The 21,540-nt window shown below is 33.7% G+C and overlaps 1 protein-coding gene across 1 annotated transcript; it reads left to right on the top strand.

Moving 5' to 3' along the window:
- Nucleotides 1–10,704: 10,704 nt before the first annotated feature.
- On the top strand, nucleotides 10,705–13,350 carry LOC111916891 (ras-related protein RABA1f). The gene is made up of 2 exons (XM_023912546.3): nucleotides 10,705–11,201; nucleotides 12,777–13,350. The coding sequence occupies exons 1-2, from the start codon at nucleotides 10,981–10,983 to the stop codon at nucleotides 13,207–13,209; spliced, it is 654 nt and encodes a 217-aa protein (XP_023768314.1). The 5' UTR covers nucleotides 10,705–10,980; the 3' UTR covers nucleotides 13,210–13,350.
- The last annotated feature ends 8,190 nt before the right edge of the window (nucleotides 13,351–21,540 follow it).

Genomic DNA, 21,540 nt, shown 5'->3' with positions numbered 1-21,540 from the left:
ACCCCAAGGAGAGGTACTCGGTCGAATAAAGCCTTTGTCAAGTAATTCCTGCAGTTGGATCATCATTTCCTTCATCTCAGTTGGCGCAAGATGATAAGGAGTCTTTGCAATTGGAGCAGCACCAGGTACAAGATCAATTCATAATTCTACTTGCCTATCCGGAGGAAGTCCAGGAAAATCATCGGGGAAAACATCAGGATATTCATTAACAATAGGAACAACATTTACAGTTTTATTCCCCTATTTTGAGATATCAACTGTATAGGCCAGATAAGTAGAACACCCCTTCGATATAAACCTACGAGCTTTTAAGAAAGAGATTATTTTAAAGATTTTAAGTCTTTGTTCGCAGTATACATAAATAGGATTCTCCCCTTCAATAACACAAGAGTTCTGCATGGTTCTTTGACAACCAATCCATGCCGAGAATAATATCAAAGTTGGGCAAGGAGATAGGAATCAGGTTAGCAAGAAAATTATAACCTTCAATTTCTATGACACAGTCCTTATAGACTTTATCAACAAGTAATGATATACTTCCCGCAGTATCTACATGAAATAGTCATGCGAGTGCATAGCAAGCAGTTTGAAAGGAATGTGCAAATTCATGAGACACAAAAGACTCTGAGGCACCAGAATCAAATAAGATATGAGCAGGTCTAGAGTTGACTAGAAATGTACCGGTCACAACATTCGGGTCTTCACATGCCTCATCCATGGTAATTTGGAATGCACGACCTTTAGCTTTTGGCACCTCCTCCTTTTTAGTTGGAGTGCTCTTTGGTTGTTGAACGGAAGCTTGACTCCCCGCCATTTGACTAGTAGGGCAGAAACGCTTCCTGTGGCCAGTAACACCACAAGCAAATCATGTAACATTCTTCATCAGGAAAACAGACTTCATGTGGCCTATTTCTCCACATCCATAACATACCATTGATCCTTTTTCTAATCTGCATTCGCCCAAATGATTTTTTTCCATAATTTCGACACGATGACAACTGAAGAGAAAAAGATTGTGACCTACCGCGGCCGCAAGAGGTATTATGAGATTGCACTTGTTTGCTAGGTTCAGATCAAACGGATTGAGCTAGTGGAATAGAGGAAACAGGAACAGTTCGATCAACACGTGGATGCTTCGAAACAAAAAAAAGTGGTAACATGTATTTCTAAGTCATGCTCGCACTTCCAGGCATACTCAACAGCTTTATCAAATGACAGAACATCCCGATTAACCACGAAATCGCGGATTTCATACTGTAGAACTTCCATGAATAAATGAATTTTATCGTCTTCAGTTGGAATATACTTTGCAGAAAACCGTGCTTTCTGATTGAATTGAGTTTCATAATCATTCACAATCATTCCTCCTTGTTTTAGCTCGAGGAATTCTTTCTCCAATCTTCTCCTCATTTCTAGAGGACAATACTTTCCTAGCAAGTGAGTTTTGAACATTTCCCAAGACAAATTATCCTGGTCATACTCGTTGAGAGCTTCAAATGTTGCTTCCCACCAGACCAAGACTTCTCCGATGAGCATTGCAGACGCATAATAAGCCTTGTCTTCATTAACCACATGCAAAATACAGAATACTTTTTCTGTGTTCTGGATCCATGTAAGAACAACAATGGGATTAAGAACACCCAAAAACTCCGTAGCACCATTACTTTTGAAAGTTTTGAATGAGGGACGTTTCACCTCCCCTTTTGAAGATTCTTCGGTGGCTTTCTCTTTTCCTTTATCATTATTCTTCTTGTGTTCTTCGAGAGTCTGCCGAATAACACCAGTAAGTTTATCAAAGAGTCGCTCCTCATGAGGGGACACTGGAGTATTTACTTCATCAGGATGAGGATCTCCACCCACATCTGGTGTATGGCTACTCACCTGTTCAGCCATTGCTCTGAAATTTCGGAGTAATATAGTATTTTATAATATTAGGATTTATTATTACCTAATACTTCAATTAAGTCTTTCCTATGGTTTGTATCCATATTCTTACAATGAATCCGTTCATATATTGAACTTCCAACGGTTTAAGTCTAAATATCAATCCATAGTATTTAGTTCACTTAAACTATTGCTCTGATACCATGACTGAAAGAACCACTACTTCTCTAAACTTAACCACATGGTTACTCCAAACATGCTACATACATATTCATAATATATTTTACAAAACACTAGATACAAACCAACTATTAAGATTTTTACAGAGTTTTATATATTACATAACTTCCCAGGACTTTATACCCTAATTACAAAAGTAATAATATTAAGTAATCTACATCTTCTACCAGTACATGACTATACTGGATGCTTATCACCTACAATAGCTTAAACATTGAGAGGGATAAGCGGGTGACGCTTAGTGAGTTCAATAATAGTTACAATATAACACTATACCATATAAATAACAATATGACAGAAGCAAAGAGGGACAAAGAACAACAAAGGCAGATGAGTATCATATGATAGGCTTTCCATATCAACAAATGATTTGATACAAAGATTTACAATCAATGAGATACAACAATTTCAACATGATATACATCAATAAGACTTCCGCCCAAGTGGCACAGAAAATAAACGATTTCTAAATTATCATTTGGCTAGTATTTACAGGCTTTCAGCCCTACCTAGCCTTTTGCCGATGCCATAGTGATGCTTAGTCATTCACTTCATGGTCAAAGGCTACATACCAGTACCAAAGTGATGCTTAGTCATTCACTTCATGGTCAAAGGTATAGCTCTATTATCAGAATGACACGGGAAAGCACATTGCACATATAACACATAACATACAATTGTCCCTATATTGAACTCACTGTGAAATAACCAAATGATAAAATGTTGATTTGGGCAGTACTTCGTCTCTAAAAATGACTTTCTTTGACGAAACAGGGGATTTTAGTTGAAAACCGTGCTTTGTGCGGGCAGAGTTTCAACTTGAAAATATTAAATTTCTCGGGATCTTCAGACTTTCCGGGGCTTACTTACGATGCTAGGATGATATTCTAGGTTTAAGGGTATTTAGTGTAACATAAAGGAAAATACAGGGTAAGAGAAGTGAAAATTGTAAACAAAAATTGGTTGGCTTCGATCGCTAATTTTGATTTCATTTTTAACATTATACTCTACAACTTTCATTTAGACTCCGTCGGCTAATTTTGATTTCATTTTTTGATATTATATTTTTAACAGGCCACGACAGGAAAAGTCCGTTAAAAATTCATAACTTCTTCATCCGACGTCCGTTTACGTCTGTCTTTTTACCGTTTTACTACTATTGACGAGATCTTCGATTCTCGTTTAGGTTGTGTCGGCTAAAAATCACTCGATCTTTATTTCGAGTTTCGGACTGTGTACTGCTATGCCGATTCTTAGAAAAATTATAACTTCTTCATACGAAGTCAGATTTGGACGTTTTTTTTATGAAAATTCTCGGTTTAACAAATACTACGACTTTCATTTAGATCAAAAAGGCTAAAAAGTAGTTCATTGTAAACGCACTTTTTACGTCATATGGCGTCGTGCCGGTTCTAACGCGAAACTTCGATAAGTCATAACTCCTTCGTTATAACTCGGATTTCAGTGAGGTTTTCGCCTAAATGTTTCGAACGAGATAATCTACAACTTTCAATAACATTAGTTTTACTTATTTCCAACTTAAATTTTACATTTTCGTTAATTTCAATATTTGACTTTTTGATCGGAATCTCATAAGACTTCCTATCACTTTCTGAATGATTCTAAACATAGTTTTACTTCAATTCTCGTATAAACTATCTTGTCAGAACTCAATGCTCAAAACCATATAATATTTAATAATATTCATTTTTAAACTAACAAAACACGATAATTATACATGGTCAGTAATGTGTATGTTACACTTAGTGAGTCCCTAAAATACACAAACATATAACCACATAATGCCATGCAACACACACACACACACACACACACACACATATATATATATATATATATATATATATATATATATATATATATATATATATATATATATAATTTTCATGGACTCCCTCCATGGTCTTCACCTGGAATGCCATGGGCTACCCCCATGGTCTTACACCTGTGGGCCATGGGTACCCCCATGGTCTTTTCCAAGTGTCATGGGATCCCTCTATGGTTTTCACATAAGTCATAACTGTTGGATTAGTGTCTAAGTTCATAACTATTTTGGTATGTACTTGACCCGATGGTGCATGGTCCTTTTGGGTTGTCTTCACCAAAGCAACTTGATAGGATGAATTATGGAGAGAAAGGATTACATATGATTTATTAATATATTATGAGAATAATACATTAAAGGAGAAATCATATTGTTTAATTAATATTAGTCAAGAATTAATAAGAATTAAGTTTGTGACTAAAAGAGATTAATTAAACTTAAGGGACTGGAATTGTAATTATAAGATAATTGCAATTGGGCCATGGATTACCTTATATTATAAGGTTGGACGAATTCTATGAGGAAACCCATTAGAAATCGTCCAAGGCTTGATAAGAAAGGGGTCCATGGGTTGCTTAGGGCTTAAGCATCCAAATTAGGGTTTCCTTGTTAGATAACCCTAATAGTCTCACTATTTAAATAACCCTTATGACCCAAAAATGTGGTGAACTTGTTGATTAGGGTTTCCACACGTTTTGGGCAGCCTCCTTCTCTTCTCTTCTTCATCCTCTTGCTCTTGGTGTTTGTGAGCCATTAGAGGAGTGACATTTGTGACTCTAAGCTTTCTAAAGTCATTACAAGGAGGATTTGAGATTGTTATTGCTACATAACAATCAAGGTATGATCTAAACCCTAATTCATATGTCATATTGATTATTATATTCTAGATCTAGGGTTTATAGTCTTGGATGGATTGCATGTACAATAGAGAAACCTAGATCCAAGCATTAGGGTTTGTATGAGCACATAGGATGTTATTATAGTTAAAACCAATCAATAACATGAAAAATAACAAAATCATTGCATATTTAACTATTGAGACCTCAGATCAAGCAATGGGCCGACATTGGTGCCTTCGACCCATTGGTAAAATGAGAAGACTCATCTTAGGCTAACATAATAATTGCTCGACTACTCGCCCACAATCTCACACTAAACAATATACAAATATCCCTAATTATATCACCCATAAAAATCATGCCAAATTTAAACTTTTAAAAACATTTCAAAACCATTAATCATTACAAAACTTGTTTTCAAAATAGTAAATATCAGAGTATCCCAGAAACAAAGTCATAAATGTAAGGAGATGTATGATCACGCCTTTGCCTTCCCGCGATCATCTGATGTACCTAACACACAAATTGAAACTGTAAGCCCAAAGCTTAGTGAGTTCCCCTAAAATACTGATACACTGCAACTAACACATATAAAAATAACAGCATGTATTAGGTCCACAACTTTACAGACTGGATTACCCCTGGGCCCACAATGTGAGTCTGGAGTACCTTCCGGGCCCACAGATCACATCTGGATTGCCACCGAGCCCGCAATACGAGTTTGGTATGCCTTACCCAACCCTCAGCTCGTATTTGGAATGCTCCTGAGCCCACAATACGAGTCTGGTATGCCTTACCCAGCCTTCAGCTAAGGGGAAGGAGCTGGCAGGGTAGCAACGCATCGCACACACATGATTTCCGCTTTGAGAACCCTGGGATTATACTCTGATATTTTACTATTTGATGATATGGTTTTCGAGACTTGTGATTTGTGACTTGATGTTTGAAATGATAACAATGATGTTTTCCATAAACTATTTTCATAAGTAATATAATTAAGAAAAAAATTTTGGGTCTTGATTTTGGGATGTTACATATGACTAGATCTAATAGGTTGCATGTACCCTTGATTGTATAAGGATTTATCCGCATTATTGCATGTAAAACTCATCAGGTTTTGGGGGAAATACCCATTAGTACAATCAAGTCTCACCCGAGCCTTACTTAGTTAGATTCTCACCACCTTCTTGGCTAGAGAATTTTTCTAGGTGTCTAGAGTGGATAACTAGTTAGGTTTTCTTCATCACGCCTTACATTGATAAACTTTGAGGCAGGTCCCCTAATTCACATTTTTGGGACCATGGTTTTTTTTTCGGTAACAACCATTATTGAGTCATTCCCCACCTTTTTAGTAGATCTTGACATATTGTTAATGATAATTAGGTATTCATTACCAACCTCTATTTATGGTGCAATCTCTAATCCATGAATAAAAAAAAACGAAAAATGAAGAAAATTAGAAAAGCGAAGTTACAAAAGGAAACAATAAAAGAAGAAGAGTCGAAGAAACCACAAAAAAAACATCAAATTTGGAGAGAGAAATAAAAGATAATGACAGAAGACAGAAGACCGAAAGAAGAAGTTTAAGATAAAGACTTAGTTTGTCTTGTGTCTATTTCTTAGATTGAGTTGTTTTTTATTTTATTTTTGATTTTGTTGAGAAAGGACAATGAAAGTGAGATGGTAGATTGTAAAGGACAATATAAGAGAGAAACCCCTGAAGGCAAATGTTTGCCCTGAGGCCATGCAACACAACCATGTTTTGTTATTATACACTTTGGCATAACAAATGTAGGAATCATCGTGTATGCGGACATCTTTCCTTAATGCATTATGGTCTGCATTAATGAATTCAAAGTGCCCCCACTGGGCGTATCACATGTTTCCTTTTTCTAGTAAGCTTTGATGGCCGCCACATTAAGACATAATCTAGCCCATCAAATGGTTCAGAAATGTGGTTTATGGTTCTAAAGTGCGGAACATTGTGAAGGCGCGTAGGGTCCATGCAAGGTCGATTCTAACCATGTTGAATGATCTTGAACATGTTTTGTGGTTCTGTCAATTCTTTTTATTTTTAGGATTATTCATCCCAAGTTCATTTTAGTCTTGTCTTACTTGAGGACAAACAAGGTTCAAGCTTGGGGTGATATGATAGTTTCATTTTATTTACTTCTTTTCGTAGTTTATTTTATCTTATTTCGTCTCATTTTAATTAGTCTTCATGCATATTTTCTCTTTTTTTTATCATCTTTACCAGGTACTTTATAATCTTTTGAGCATAATTGCAGGATTTCTCGAAGACTTTTGAATACGGAGAATTGTGGGATCGCAAAATCTTGAAGTTATAGGCTTGCGGCTTATTTGTAGGCTTGAAGTGGCGTAATTGTGTTTAATCTATGATAAAGAATGGGTGATGATGCGAATACAAATGATGCTTTGGATGATCAAAATATGTTATGGGCTAGTTGAGAGGAGTTTAGAAGACAAAAAAATAGGCTACCAAGAACTTGTATTTGGGCTGGATCATAGACAAGAGTGTTGGAGAGAAGAAGACCACTTAATTGGGCCCAATGATCCACTCAACGACACTCACGCGGTCTGCGTGAATGTCCCATATTGTCCGCGTGTGTTGATCTTTAAAGGATCCAGATTTTAGCCTTGGCCTCTATTTTAGGAAGTTTGGTGGGATGCTTTTTGGTCATGTTTTAAATCCGATTTTGAATGCTATTTACTACACTTTGGAGTAAGAAAGGAGGATGACCTTTTAGGAAGAAGACATTTTGCTCTCAAGAATAATTGAAGAATTATGGATTTTTCGTCTTTCATCTTGTTAAATGCTTGGTATTTCTAACTCTTATCTTGTTTTCATGAGTTTAGGCATGCTAGGCTAAACAATCTTTGGTTGAATTGGATATTATTGCTTGGATATTTTGGTTGTTTTAAAGAATATCATGAACTTGTATTGAAGATCTATGATCATATTTTCTATCAAAACTTCCTTTATGTTTATATATCTTTAGTTATGAATATTGGTATATAAATGTTATTTTTGTTGGTTAAATTCTTGGCTAATTAATGAGTCTTCAATTTAACAAGTAACAATTAGTTTAAAAGTTTGTTTTCATTTCATTTAGACTAAGAAAATATTTTCTTAAAACCTATTTGGACTTGGTGACTCTTAAAACCTAATGCTAATTAATTTTCACAAAATTACATGCTTCATTAGTTTTGTGACTTTGGTTTAGGAAATGTGCTATGAGCTCCTCTAGTCATTTAAATACAAAGGAAGAGTTGAGACAAGTTATTCTTATAAATTGCTATAACCAAGTTAGATTGTAAACACAAGTATTACACTTCGACACCCTAATGATTATTTAACAAAACGTTCAAGTAATGAAAGTCCAATGTCAACCATATGTTTCTCATTGATTTAAAATCAAATATTCTACATGTTTATTTACATTTTCAAATCTTAGTATAAACTTAGTTTCTTTAAAACCTCTAAACGTCAAAACTGCTATTTTATTTTTATTGTTATTTTATAAGTATTTGTACAACAAGATTATCATAGAGTTGTAAAATTGAACCAATTCTCGTGGATTCGATCCCTTACCACTATACACTACTTTAGGTGTAATATTTAAGGTATTTATATTTGTTGGTTTCGATAAATATATTTTTATGTTTATTACTTCTGAATAATTTGTTTGAATTTTTCTACAGATAGTTTTAATGTAGATAGTTTTTTTTTTTTTTTTTTTTTTTTTTTAATTTTTTTTAATTTTTTATTAAGTTGGCTTTATATAAGAATGATTTCCATAGATTGTTTCATGAACTTTGGCATATATATCATTTTTCCCATATATATCATTTTTGTAATTTTTTAAAATGTATTGAACCAATTGATCGATCTATCTATGCATGAATATTGTTTTGAATTTGCATTTTAGTTATTTTTATAAATAAAAATAAAAATTGAAAAAAAAAACTTTTGAAATTTAAAAACCAAAAACCCAATTTAGTTAAATTTTAATTTATTTTAACAATATGTAAATTTCAAAAAACAATCAGTATTTTTCTTACTAATTGCAGATGTTTGATTCATTATTTTTTTGTAGATATGTCCCACAGACTGCATACATTTTATTATTTAAAAACCAAACCAAGCACGGTCCTGACGGTGGACGACCCGAACAACCGTCCATCACCCATGACTTTTAAGGGGCCCAAAATCTTGGGTTATATGGTGTATATAGTTAAACAAACTAGAAGAAATATTTTTATTTAAATTAGTTGTTTTTGTAAAACTTGTTATATTTTGTATTTTTGATAATTTTATTATTGGTTTTTGTAATCGATATGTCTATTTTTGAAGTTTTATTATATTTTTGATTTTATAGGGCTTTTTTTTCTTGTCGCCCTAGGCCTAAAATATGTTTGGACCGGCTGAACCAAGCTAACATCTTATAAAAGTTGGATGAACAAGTCAATACCTATATGTTTCGATGTTTTTTCTTTTCCGTGCAAAATACAAAAATCATAATATTAATTGAAAATATGTGAAAACAATAGTATTTAATATGATATATATATATATATATATATATATATATATATATATATATATATATATATATATATATATATATATATATATATATATTAAGATTGTGAAAAATTTCAACAGTAAACTGTTGAAATTTAGTCCAACTTAGGTCCCTCAAATATTGTTACAGTTTTTGTGCCCCTTTTAGTTTAGTTAGAGGGGGGTGTTTTGTAAATTTGGAGATGCACAGGTGTTCTATTTCTACTTCACCCCCGTCTCCAATTCATTGGATGGAACGTGTCCTGCTTCATCTTCCGATGGCTGTCCAAGTTATGAATGTTTGGAATAGTAAATTTCATAAGTTTTGGCAAGACTAGTCCCTAAGGTTATGTATGTTTTGCTAATTTTTTTGTCACTTTTGATCCTCCAACTTATATTGGTTTTAAAAAACTACTTACAACATTTACCCTTCACATTTTAGTTTGAATTTTTCATAACCATCGCCTTTTATTACATATTATTAGTATTTAGTTTTTTGGCAATAATGGTCCCTCATTATTATTATTATTATTGTTAGACAAAATTACACGATTGGTCCCTGTGGTTTACCAGATTTAACAAATTGAGGACAACCATGGAAACCGAAATCACTCTTTTACTCATAATCAGATTTTTTTTTTATTAATTTATATTTCTCTTTTTGGTTTTAAATTAATGTTTTATTTATTAGAAAATACCCGCCCAATACCATAAAGCCACCCACCAACTGCCATCACCACCACCACCACCACCGCCAAATTACATAAATGGTCCATATGGTTTACCCGTCGTCACAAATTTAGTCCATACTACCTTAAAAGACCAAATTACCCTCATATTAACGGACAAAGAACAACGGTCTATATTTTCCGGATTGGTTTCCGATCGCTGCCATACATGACAATAAAGTTCAATTTGCGAGACCATTTCTTTATTTTCCTCATTTATTGCAAGAAATAATTATTTAGATTTCTTTATTTATGTAATTAGATGACATTATTTATCTTCCTTTACTATATTATCTCAATGCAATTCAAATGCTACTTTACTTTACAAAGCAATACCTTCCGACCCCGGCAACGCCGGAGAATCTTTTCTAGTTTGAATTATTGTTGGTAACATTGATGATTGTGAATTTGGGTCGTAGAATTAAATTCACCATCTGCATCTGCATAATTATTTTAAGATATTTATTGAAAATATATTTATCTTTATTATTGTACAATTCCTACATGTTTGATTATTTTAAGATACCTACTACAAATATCATACACTATTTTTATGTGCGTTTTTTTCCCTTGATCTTTCTCGGTAAAAGAAAGAAGAAACGTTTCAAATAAAATCAAAAATCAAAACATTTATCTCTTGAATCTTCAATTTCGAAACGCGTCCCCGCCTCTCTCTCTCTCTCTCTCTCTCTCTCTCTCTCTCTCTCTCTCTCTCTCGTGAATCTTGTCGACACGATTTCGGTGATCTTCAGATAAACCCACAGAAGACTTGATAATCGTAGAAGCGGAGTAGTTTCATCTCAAATTGTTCATCAGACACTGAAATTCGAAGTTAATTTTACATTTCTGTATCTAATCATGGCGGCTTACAGAGCCGACGATGACTACGATTATCTGTTCAAGTTAGTTCTGATCGGAGATTCTGGTGTCGGTAAATCGAACTTGCTTTCTAGATTTGCTAAGAACGAGTTCAATCTCGAATCAAAGTCAACTATCGGCGTCGAATTCGCTACCCGAAGTATCCGTGTTGATGATAAAATTGTCAAGGCTCAGATTTGGGATACTGCTGGACAAGAAAGGTTCGTTTCTCTCATGAACTTTCACATCTGTGTATACTATGCATCTATGTATCCGTCTACAAGTCTGTTTTTTGTTTCAATGTTTGGAATCTTGGATTCATATGTAGAATATACTTGTATACCCCGTCGTATGAGATTCTTAAATTGGAAGTTTTCTTCTTCTTCTTCTTCTTTCAAGGTCTCCGAACTTTAAGATCTGATTATTTACTTTTTTTTTTACCTAAGATCTCGATCTATCATATATTTCTAGGGTTTATATCTTCATCGTTTTCGAAGGTGTTAATAACTTATATACACTTCCCGATCACACTCCCTTTGTTCCAAAATTCGAGATCCTTTTGTATCCGTGACTAAAAATGCTTGTTTTTCATGTCAATCGTTGAATCGATTTTAGTTTTTCTTGTAAAAGTCTCCACATTATATTTAGGATTATAATTTTGTAATGGTTTCTTTGTTTTCCTCTTCAAATGTTGAAAAGATTTCTCCAGTTTTGCGATCTTAATTTTGGTATATTCAGTTTAAGTATGATCATCTCTTTGACTCTTTGTTCTTCATTTTACTGTCAATGAAGCTTAACAGTTTTAGCTTCTAGAAGTTGTATGCATACCACATTCTGAGGCTAACAAAGTGAACCATGTAGACACGTTTGTTGCATAGAAGATATTTTCTTTTAAATTTTTTTTGGTTACTTAACACTAAAGGAATAGTTAGGTTACCCTTTCATCTTTTAAAAATACATATCAATATATCATCTTGTTTTATTGTGACATAAAAACAGTACTTTCATTTCTTTTGACTCAACCAAAGTACTTCTGTTTTTTTTATTAAGGCATTATATTTTGAAAAACCTAAATTTTTTTCTTATTCAAACATCATACTTCAAAAATCTACCAGTTATAACAGTAAAATTTGTTTCACTTTATACTTTGATACTTCCAATTTTTTCCTTATTTGAATATCATACTTTTAATAATGTACCCAATTATAGCAATAAAAGTTATTTCATATTTGAATGATATTGCTGTAAGCCTATAACTAGGTAGATTTTTCAAACTTAATATTATTGTTTTATTTTTTCAAAAGGTGTACTTTCATTTATTTATATAAGTTTATTTAAAAGAAAAATTAAATATGGAATTCTAAACATTTGAGAAGTTTGAATTTATAAAAAAAATGAGAAAAATATTGAATTATTAAAATTAAACTGTTTTTTCTTTTTTTTTTTTAAATTTAAACAAATAATTTAGATAAATAAAAAAGGAAACTAATGAGACTTTAATTTAGTAATTTTGAACTAAGAAAGAAACTCCATTAATAAAATCAATATTCATTTATTATTGCATGTAACTATCATGTGGAATTTAATAAAATGAAAAATATAATAAAATGACATGTGGAAAAAATAACATAAAATGAAATAATAAGAAAAAGCCATGTGACATAATGCATTAGAAGACAACAAGCGACAAAATTATTTTCATTTATTATATATATTTGAAAAATCTACCTACGTAGTTTTTCCAAAGTACAATTCTATAATTAAAAATCAATAAAAATACATTACTATTTCCTAAGGTACCGAGCAATCACAAGCGCGTACTACCGTGGCGCAGTGGGGGCCCTACTAGTCTACGACACGTCCCGCCACGTCACCTTTGAGAACGTAGAAAGATGGTTAAAAGAGCTCCGGGCCCACACAGACTCAAACATCGTGATCATGTTAGTAGGAAACAAGGCGGATCTTCGACACCTACGTGCGGTCCCCACAGAGGAAGCAAAGGCATTTGCGGAAAAGGAAAATACATATTTTATGGAAACATCGGCTCTTGAAGCGTTGAATGTTGAAACGGCTTTTACTGAAGTGTTGACACAGATACATCATGTGGTGAGTAGAAAGGCGCTTGATGCCGGGGATGATCCTTTGGGGTTGCCTAAAGGACAGACGATTAATGTTGGGAGTAAGGATGATGTTTCGGCTGTTAAGAAAGTTGGTTGTTGTTCCGCTTAAGAATAAATGTTTTTTTTTTTTATTTTATTTTAAATTGCTTAAAAATTTATTGTGTTCTTATTTTATATGATGATTTGAGACGCTTTTGTTGAAGGAAACTTGGAAATGGGTTTGAATTTATTTTTAGCTTTCAAACGACAATTATTCTTAGTTTCATTGATGTTTTTTGGATTTTTTGTCGTGATCTTTTTTGGTTTTATTTGTCTCTCTTTTATGACTTTATATGTGTATGTACTATCCATTTATTTTTAATCAAGATCAAGTGCTATTTCTTTTTGCCAAATTGGGTGTCTATTCATTCTAATCAACCACTTTTAATGCATTCTTTATGGTACTTATGCCAATACTTTAACACAACGATCTATTCTTGATCCTCAAACTCAATCAATAAAACATAAGTCACCATCAAACAATCAATTAGTGGACAAGTTAATGAGGATTGGGGATACAAGTTAGGTTGATGGGTTGTATATGAGTGTTTTTTATTGGCTTAATACAAAAAGAACGATTTAATACAAAATCATGATATCGTCAATGGGTAATGAGTCTTAAACAAGGTCTTTGAGGAATCAAAAGTTTTTGTTTTAAAATTATTTGAAAAAATTAACTACAAGCCCAAGCCAATATTGCCATCCCTTTTCACCTAGTGGAACAAGTTTCTGCATATAAAATGGAAAAATATATATATATTATTGGTGCATGAGTATAACTTATTTTTGCAATTTCGGTCCTAGATGTATTTCTTTGTAATTTAGGTCCTCTTATGTGAGAATTTTGTAGTTCTTTTGTTCCAAATAAAATGATTATTTTTGGGAACAAAATTGCATAAATCAACTATACTTAGGGATCAAAAATATTTATTTGGAAAAAAGACAAACATTACAAGAACTTTAAATAAAACCACAATTGTATTCAAAGAGCTTATAGTATATCAATGTTAGTAGATGTTGGAGAAAAATGTCTCTCAACCGTTCAAATCCTCTTAGAGACTATAGTTTGTAGTTCTAAAAAAGAAACCAAAATTGTATGAAATTTCTTTTGGGCCATTGCATAGGAAAGGATGCAAAAAGCCCGGCTATTTTGGTCAAGTTAAGCTTTAACATATTTATCAAAATTTGTTTTTTCTCTTGATTTAATATAATCGTAAATTCGGTAACTGTCACATTTCCTTAGTGATATTCGATTTGAAAAAGCTAACGCATGTTCCCGAGATTTAGCAAAGAAAAAGAAAAGAAAAGAAAAAAAAATAGGAGACACTACAAGAAAAATGACTTACAGTGACACCAAAAAAGTGTGATCATATGCATATAGTGACATTTTTTTTTCACTGAAAGTGTGACGGAAGTGACGTCATCATATGGGTCTTATGGTCACTTTAAAATATAGTGTCCGTATGAGATGAAAACATGTGGCCGTATTATAAAAGTGTGACAAATGTGTACGGATTTTTTTTACTTAAATATCTAATATTGTAGCGTTAAACCGTCAATAGACACATTTATTTAGTAACTATGGTGACTGTATATCACCAACTTGTGACATTCATGATGTTTTAGCGTAGTTGTTTTCTTTTATATTGTCACACAATTTATATTTTGTTAAGACTATTGTGTATCTTTTGTAAACATGTAATTACAGTGAGCATGACCATGTTTGCTAAATGATCACATATAATTAGTTTCATAAGTGGCGAATTGCTAATAATTAGTCACAAAAAACAATCAATTTTTGTGACTATAGCCTATCGTACAGAGACGCATGATTAAGTGAAATACAATCATAAGTATTATAAAGACACACATTTTGTCAAAATTAAGGACTATTCGGTATCGTAATAAGACTATTAGGTATATTTTAGATACATATAATTACGGTGAACATGACCATGTTAGGTATATGGACACATATAATTAATTTTATAAATGACGATTTGCTAGTATTTAGTCACAACAACAATCAATTATGGTATCTATTGTTAACCATTTGGCCACACGTTAAAAAATGATGTAAAGTAACCATTGTATAATTTTAGAGACATTGAAAACCAATAAAATATGGCCAAATTTATATTAAAGCCATTTTAATTTAATATTTATTGTTACTTTTTCTATAATTTTAGACACATCAAAATAATTTAAATTAAAGTAACCAAACCCAACAATATGAAACAAAAGCAAAATTCATAATTTGATATTAGTAATAATTGAAATCAAAATCCATATATTAAATTCCTAATTAAAATACAAAAAAAAAATATAATTGTTCTAATGTCAAGAATTTAAATAATGGTAAAAAAATCAAACACATCATAAACCAAAACCTAAACATAACTAGGCATTCTTCTTATTTGTATTACTCCTTGTCTTCTTGAGAAGGGCATCAGATGAGATGTAAGTTAGTTTCATTTTCTTTGAGTTTTGATGTTGATGTTCTTGATGTGATATAATTTCTGGTACCTATAACAACAACATTGAAACAAAAAAATTGAGTTCATCAAAACCTTAGTATACTACTATATGAAGAAAACAAAGTGTAATGCACAAAGTAGTGAACATAATTAAACAAACCTTTGACTCGGGTTGCACAAAATATTTTGGCCATGGAATAAAACTTTTATATGCATCCTCAACTAATGTGATTTCTCCAGTTTTATGGGGTAGAAATGCTTGTTTTATTACCACTTCATCAATGGAAACTTTATAGCAATCATCTTGTAGAGGAACTCCATGAATGAATTGTCTTTCTGATGATAAGTGAATGGTACCACGAGCAACGATGTTCCTTTTATACGGATGTGATAGAGTACACTTGATTGGGTACAATGATAAGTAATATTAGAATCAGAAAAAAAAGGACAGAAATGTATATTCAACATGTAAAAAACACTTACCTGGTGAAGGGGTTTATTTGGTCAAACTATTGGTATGTCAAGATTGATAGTGACAGTCTTAGAGTCAACAACTTTTCTGGTGGGTTTTGTATTTGCCTAATATAAATGTTTAATACATATATGTAAAGTTATATTTTAATGTAAAAGATAAATTAAAAGTGTTGAAAACTGTAAAGTAAGCATATACTACCGTTGCAAATTTCATGGAAATCAATTGTGTATCGGGAGTTGTGGTTGCAGAGTTGGTTTGAACTTGTATCTTGGTGGGTTTTGCAATAACCTAAATAAGTTAAAGTCCCAAGTGAAAAAACAGAAATTAGTACCAAAAAAGTATATCAATGATTATCTTATAAAATGATAACATACTGGTGTTACAGGTTCTGATGGTTGCTTGGTTTTGAGACTAACAGGAGTTGTTTCACTACTTTTAACAATCTTGTCACTTGAAATACCCTAGCAAATATAAAGAAACATGGAAAATGTCTAAAAAATGCAATTTAGATGTAACATTGAAAATACATGTTGTTAATAAGATTACTTACAACAGTATGAGACAGATTTTGAAAGTCGGCTCCTTTTGCATTAAGATGAGCCAAAACTAGCTTTAGTGTTTGATCTTGTTCATTAACCTTTATAGACAAATCCTTGAGTTCAACATCTATTTTCTCAAGCTCAAGTTTTCCATTATGCAATTCAACTTTAAGATCTTTAATTTCTTCTTTAGATGATCCTTTGCTGCGAGGAACATTGAAATATATGTTGTAAGTGACTCCTGTGCCGACACCCTTTAAAAATCCTCCATTTTCCTTGCCAAAAACTAAGGTCATGGCATCCGTGCCTGGTTCAACATTAACTAGTCCTTCTTTTATCTGCTTTTCTTGTTCCATCTAGCACACAAAATATTAATAATTATTGTCCTAATAAAACTGATTAAAATCTTTACAGTAATAGTAATAAAAAAAGTTTATTGAAGTTACTAGTTTATCCGCCATGAGTTTAACATCTTCATCCTTAAATACTCCTTTACTTTCACATCGTTTACACCACATAATTGACCTTGGGGGCATTTCTTCCTTTGAAATCACTTTCTCTTCAATCTTGATAAAAAAAATTAAATTGTAAACAATATAAAGTAAAATTCCGTTAAGTAGAATACTATGAAGGTAATATAATGGATCATATAGCTAAAAACAAAGCTTACCAACTTCCGCCTAAGAGTAGTATACCCCCCTCGTCCCATCCGATGAGGGTACTTTGACATCTTTCGCGCTTTGACTGTTTTTTTGTGACACAACCTGTCAAAAAAAAGATTTCTCAAGCACTTTTTGGTAAATTTTATGATAAATAAATGAAGAAGTTTTGGGAAAAAGTTGTAACATTAAACTCTTCAGATTGTGTATATGTCACGAATTTGTTCCAATCATCTTTTTCAGTAATTATTGCATGATATCGAACAAGGATTTCTCCAAGCTTTTTGGAATTCCCTAGATGTGGCTTGATGTAAGCTGCATACAATTTCCTTCTGAAGTTTCGTAGAAGGATACCAAGCCTATTCATCACAAATTGTTTTCCAGTTTCGTCAACTTCAAAATAGCGCTAAAATGAAACAATAATGAATTTGTTAGTATTTAATACGTGATTTGTAAATAAAATATGAGATGCACTTAAAAAAAGTGAAAAAAATATTTACTGTAATCTCTTCCCAAAGTTTGTCCTTCACTTCCGGTTTTACTTTCTTCCAGCAAAGAGCACTTAATCCCACATTCTCGCGGACAAGATCTCCCAAATAACTAACAAACACTGCATTATTCTTCCCTGTAAACTTACCGAATTCATCAAACTTGACACGCTTTTTTCTACCACCAGAATTGACATACTCGGTCTTCAGCTTTGGCAATCGAGTCAGTCCCCTCTTCCTAGGTGACCTTGTAGGAACTTTGCTTTGCATTTCCTCTTCCGAATCTAAATGGCTATGGTATTCAATGTCATTATTTTCGCCATCTACTGTGTCCGATTCATAAAATTGGGTTCCATCATCGTGCTCATATTCCATATCATAGTCAGGCATATCCTCATGTTGTTCCTTGTTCACCTCCATGATTCTTCTGTTGACATGAAACATATGAATTAAGTTTGATTATTTATATGTTTAATAAAAAAGTATGACTAACTTATATTACATACAAAATTTCACATACACATTTCATCGAACATTTGGTGTGCAACAAGCACAGTAATATGAAGAATCAAAAAATTTCTGTTTTATGTATAATCCCCTAATCAATACAATCAATAACATTGACACCATATACAGAGAATATACTTACAGTAGAAATGCGTGATGAATGTTGTCGAATGATGAACTGAAATATAATCCAATTGGGATCGATATAACCTAGAGAAAAACCATACAATGGTTGAAAAAATCAAAGTCTTTTAAATAATACATTGTTAGTACGTCCTAATTTGAGGGTGGTTAGCAAATTTACCGGATTTTCCTTCATCTGATGGATTGATCTTCATAGTTTTGGCGGTGAGATAGATGTATACTTCCCGTGTGGATTTGGAGCCCAAAACAAAATGGAAAAAAATGTTTGCCTCCCATTATATTTGCTTAATTTTGATTGTCGAATTCAATTTTTTTCCAAATTTTGATCTGATAGTGAACTCACACGATCAGAAGCATAAATCGTGGTTTGGAAACATGTTCTGGCTTTTAAAACATTATTACGAGTTATTAGATATCAATATAAATGTTACAACTTTGGTTCATGTAAATTAACAATTTTACGTTAGGATACAACTATATCACTATTGGAAATAAAAAATATTTAACATTTAATTATGCATATACAATGGGATAATAGTATAATAAAACGAAAATAAGAATAAGGTCTAGTTAGCTTACTAATTTTTCCGTGTGAACACTTTGTTAAGATTTTTTATTTTATTTTATATTAAGTAAGAAAAAAATCCATACACCTACTATAAACCCATTTCGATCCTAAACCCGTACCCATATTAGAAACCCATTTTGATCCCAAAACATTACCAACACCCGTACATGACCTAATGATGGTTAACCCGTACCAACACCCGACCACCTACAAACCATACACATATTATAAACCTATTTTGGTCCCAAATCATTACCAACATCCCTGTAACAACGTAAATTTTGCAAAAACAAATTTTCACTTTTAAAAGTATAATTTCATTCATAATATTATCAAATCTCAATGTATCACATGACAACTCCATAAAACAAATCCCAAGATCATAACACATAAAATCCCCCCAGTGTGTACGACTCATGTCGGCGCCTTCCCGCGATCCTCGCTGGTGCCTGAAACATATATCACATAACACAGTAAGCATAAATGCTTAGTAAGTTCCCCAAAATACCACATACAACACATACACCACTCGAGGCTACAGTACGACCCTCCGGCCGATGTGTCTTAGCGGGACCCTCCAGTCCCGTAGCTTGTTGGACCCTCTTGTTCGGTCATAGCTCGCCGGACCCTTCAGTCCGGTCTGTATCGTTGGACCCTTCGGTCCGGTCTATATCGTTGGATCCTCCGGTCCGGTCTATACAACACAAAGCATATATATAACAAAATACACATAATCTCATACATACACATAGCATACAAGACCCTCCGGTCTACACATAGATACCACTCTAGGTAATGTATAATGAGACGACTCACCTGGAATGAAGTCGGATAAACTCTCGTGCTTGACGTCCCGACCTAGCCTCCTACTATTATCCGAATAACATTCATGATCAATACCCTCTCATAGTCTCATATCTAAAGATTGGGTAGAAGGCCATTTTACTCCTCCCTGAACTCTCTTGAATCAGTCTTGATCAAAATCCTCAGGTCAACTGAAGTCAACGGTCAACTTTGACCCGACTCGTCGAGTGCACATGGGCGACTCGGCGAGTCCATGCGGGGTCCTCTGAATTCTTCTAGCCTCACTTGGCACGTCGAGTCATCCCTTCACTCGACGGGTTACTCCTGTCATGAATCGCGGGACAACCCCGACTCGACTCGTCGAGTCCACTTATGAACTCGGCGAGTTGCTTCCATGGCAACACTCAAATGACCTTCTGAGGGCAGATCTGCTTCTCTAACCTATAGATCTGACCTTCCCATACACGATAATCACGTAAAGGTACGAACTTTACATGCATGCAACATACATAGGGCTCCTTTTGGTGAAATCTCCTCGAAAGCGGCAAACTAAGTTCATTTCCTCCACGGAACAACATAAAGCAAGAAGGATAAGGCTCTCTGGACCTCTAAAGGTCCAGATCCATAGTCTAACACTCAAAGGGACAATAAACCCAACAAATCAAGCCAATAAAGGGTATAGAAAACTCTAGATTCAAGTATCTTAAGCTAAACAGAAGAAGGGGGCGAATTACTACCTCAACAATGGAGATCCAAGCTTGAAAACCACAGAATAGCAACCTCCTTGACCTCCTCTTGCTGGAAACACCTTCTTCTTTGCAAAATAACACCAACAAGAATCAAAATAGCTTTCTCTTTCACACAAATCGCTCCAGCTCTCTAGGGTTTCTCTCTCTGGACTGGTAACCGCAAATGAGGGCTATAAGGACCCTTAAATAGGGAACATGCCTAAGGATTTAGGGTTTCTGCCGTCAGCACAGACTCGTCGAGTCCATTCATTAATCTAGTCAACAGATCGCGATCCTACTCGACGAGTCTAGGTGTCAACTCGTCGAGTCCCTCTTTTTACCTCAAAATAAATGAATAACATAGAATACCTGGGAATCTGGATGGTACAATCCCTACATGACCTAATGATGGTCAACCCGTACCAACACCTGACCACCTGCAACCCATACCCATATTATAAACCCATTTTGGTTCCAAACCATTACCAACACCCCTAAATGACCTAATAATGGTTAACCATTACCAACACCCCTACATGACCTAATAATGGTAAACCATTACCAACACTCGACCACTAGCAACCCATACCCATATTATAAACCCATTTTGGTCCCAAACCATTAGCAACACCCCTACATGACCTAAGGATGGTCAACTATTACCAACACCCGACCACCTGCAACCCATACCCATATTATAAAACCATTTTGGTACCAAACCATTACCAACACCCCTACATGACCTAATAATGGTCAACCATTACCAACACGCGACCACCTGCAACCCATACCCATATTATAAACCCATTTTGGTCCTAAATCATTACCAACACCCCTACATGACCTAACGATGGTCAACCCATACCAACACCCGACCACCTGCAACCCATACCCATATCATAAACCCATTTTGGTCCCAAACCATTACCAACACCCCTACATGACCTAATAATGGTCAACCATCACCAACACCTGACCGCCTGCAACCCATACCCATATTATAAACCCATTT

The sequence above is a fragment of the Lactuca sativa genome, chromosome 9, assembly GCF_002870075.4.
Source record: "Lactuca sativa cultivar Salinas chromosome 9, Lsat_Salinas_v11, whole genome shotgun sequence".
NCBI classification, from domain to species: Eukaryota; Viridiplantae; Streptophyta; class Magnoliopsida; order Asterales; family Asteraceae; genus Lactuca; species Lactuca sativa.
The sequence above is the reverse complement of the archived record's forward strand: the minus strand, read 5'-3'. Positions and strand labels throughout refer to the sequence as shown.

Bases quoted from the DNA above. Each gene is read 5' to 3' on its own strand.
- LOC111916891 (XM_023912546.3), top strand. From the start codon at position 10,981: ATGGCGGCTTACAGAGCCGACGATGACTACGATTATCTGTTCAAGTTA. The intron at 11,202-12,776 runs GTTCGTTTCTCT...CTATTTCCTAAG, and splicing joins GATACTGCTGGACAAGAAAG to GTACCGAGCAATCACAAGCG.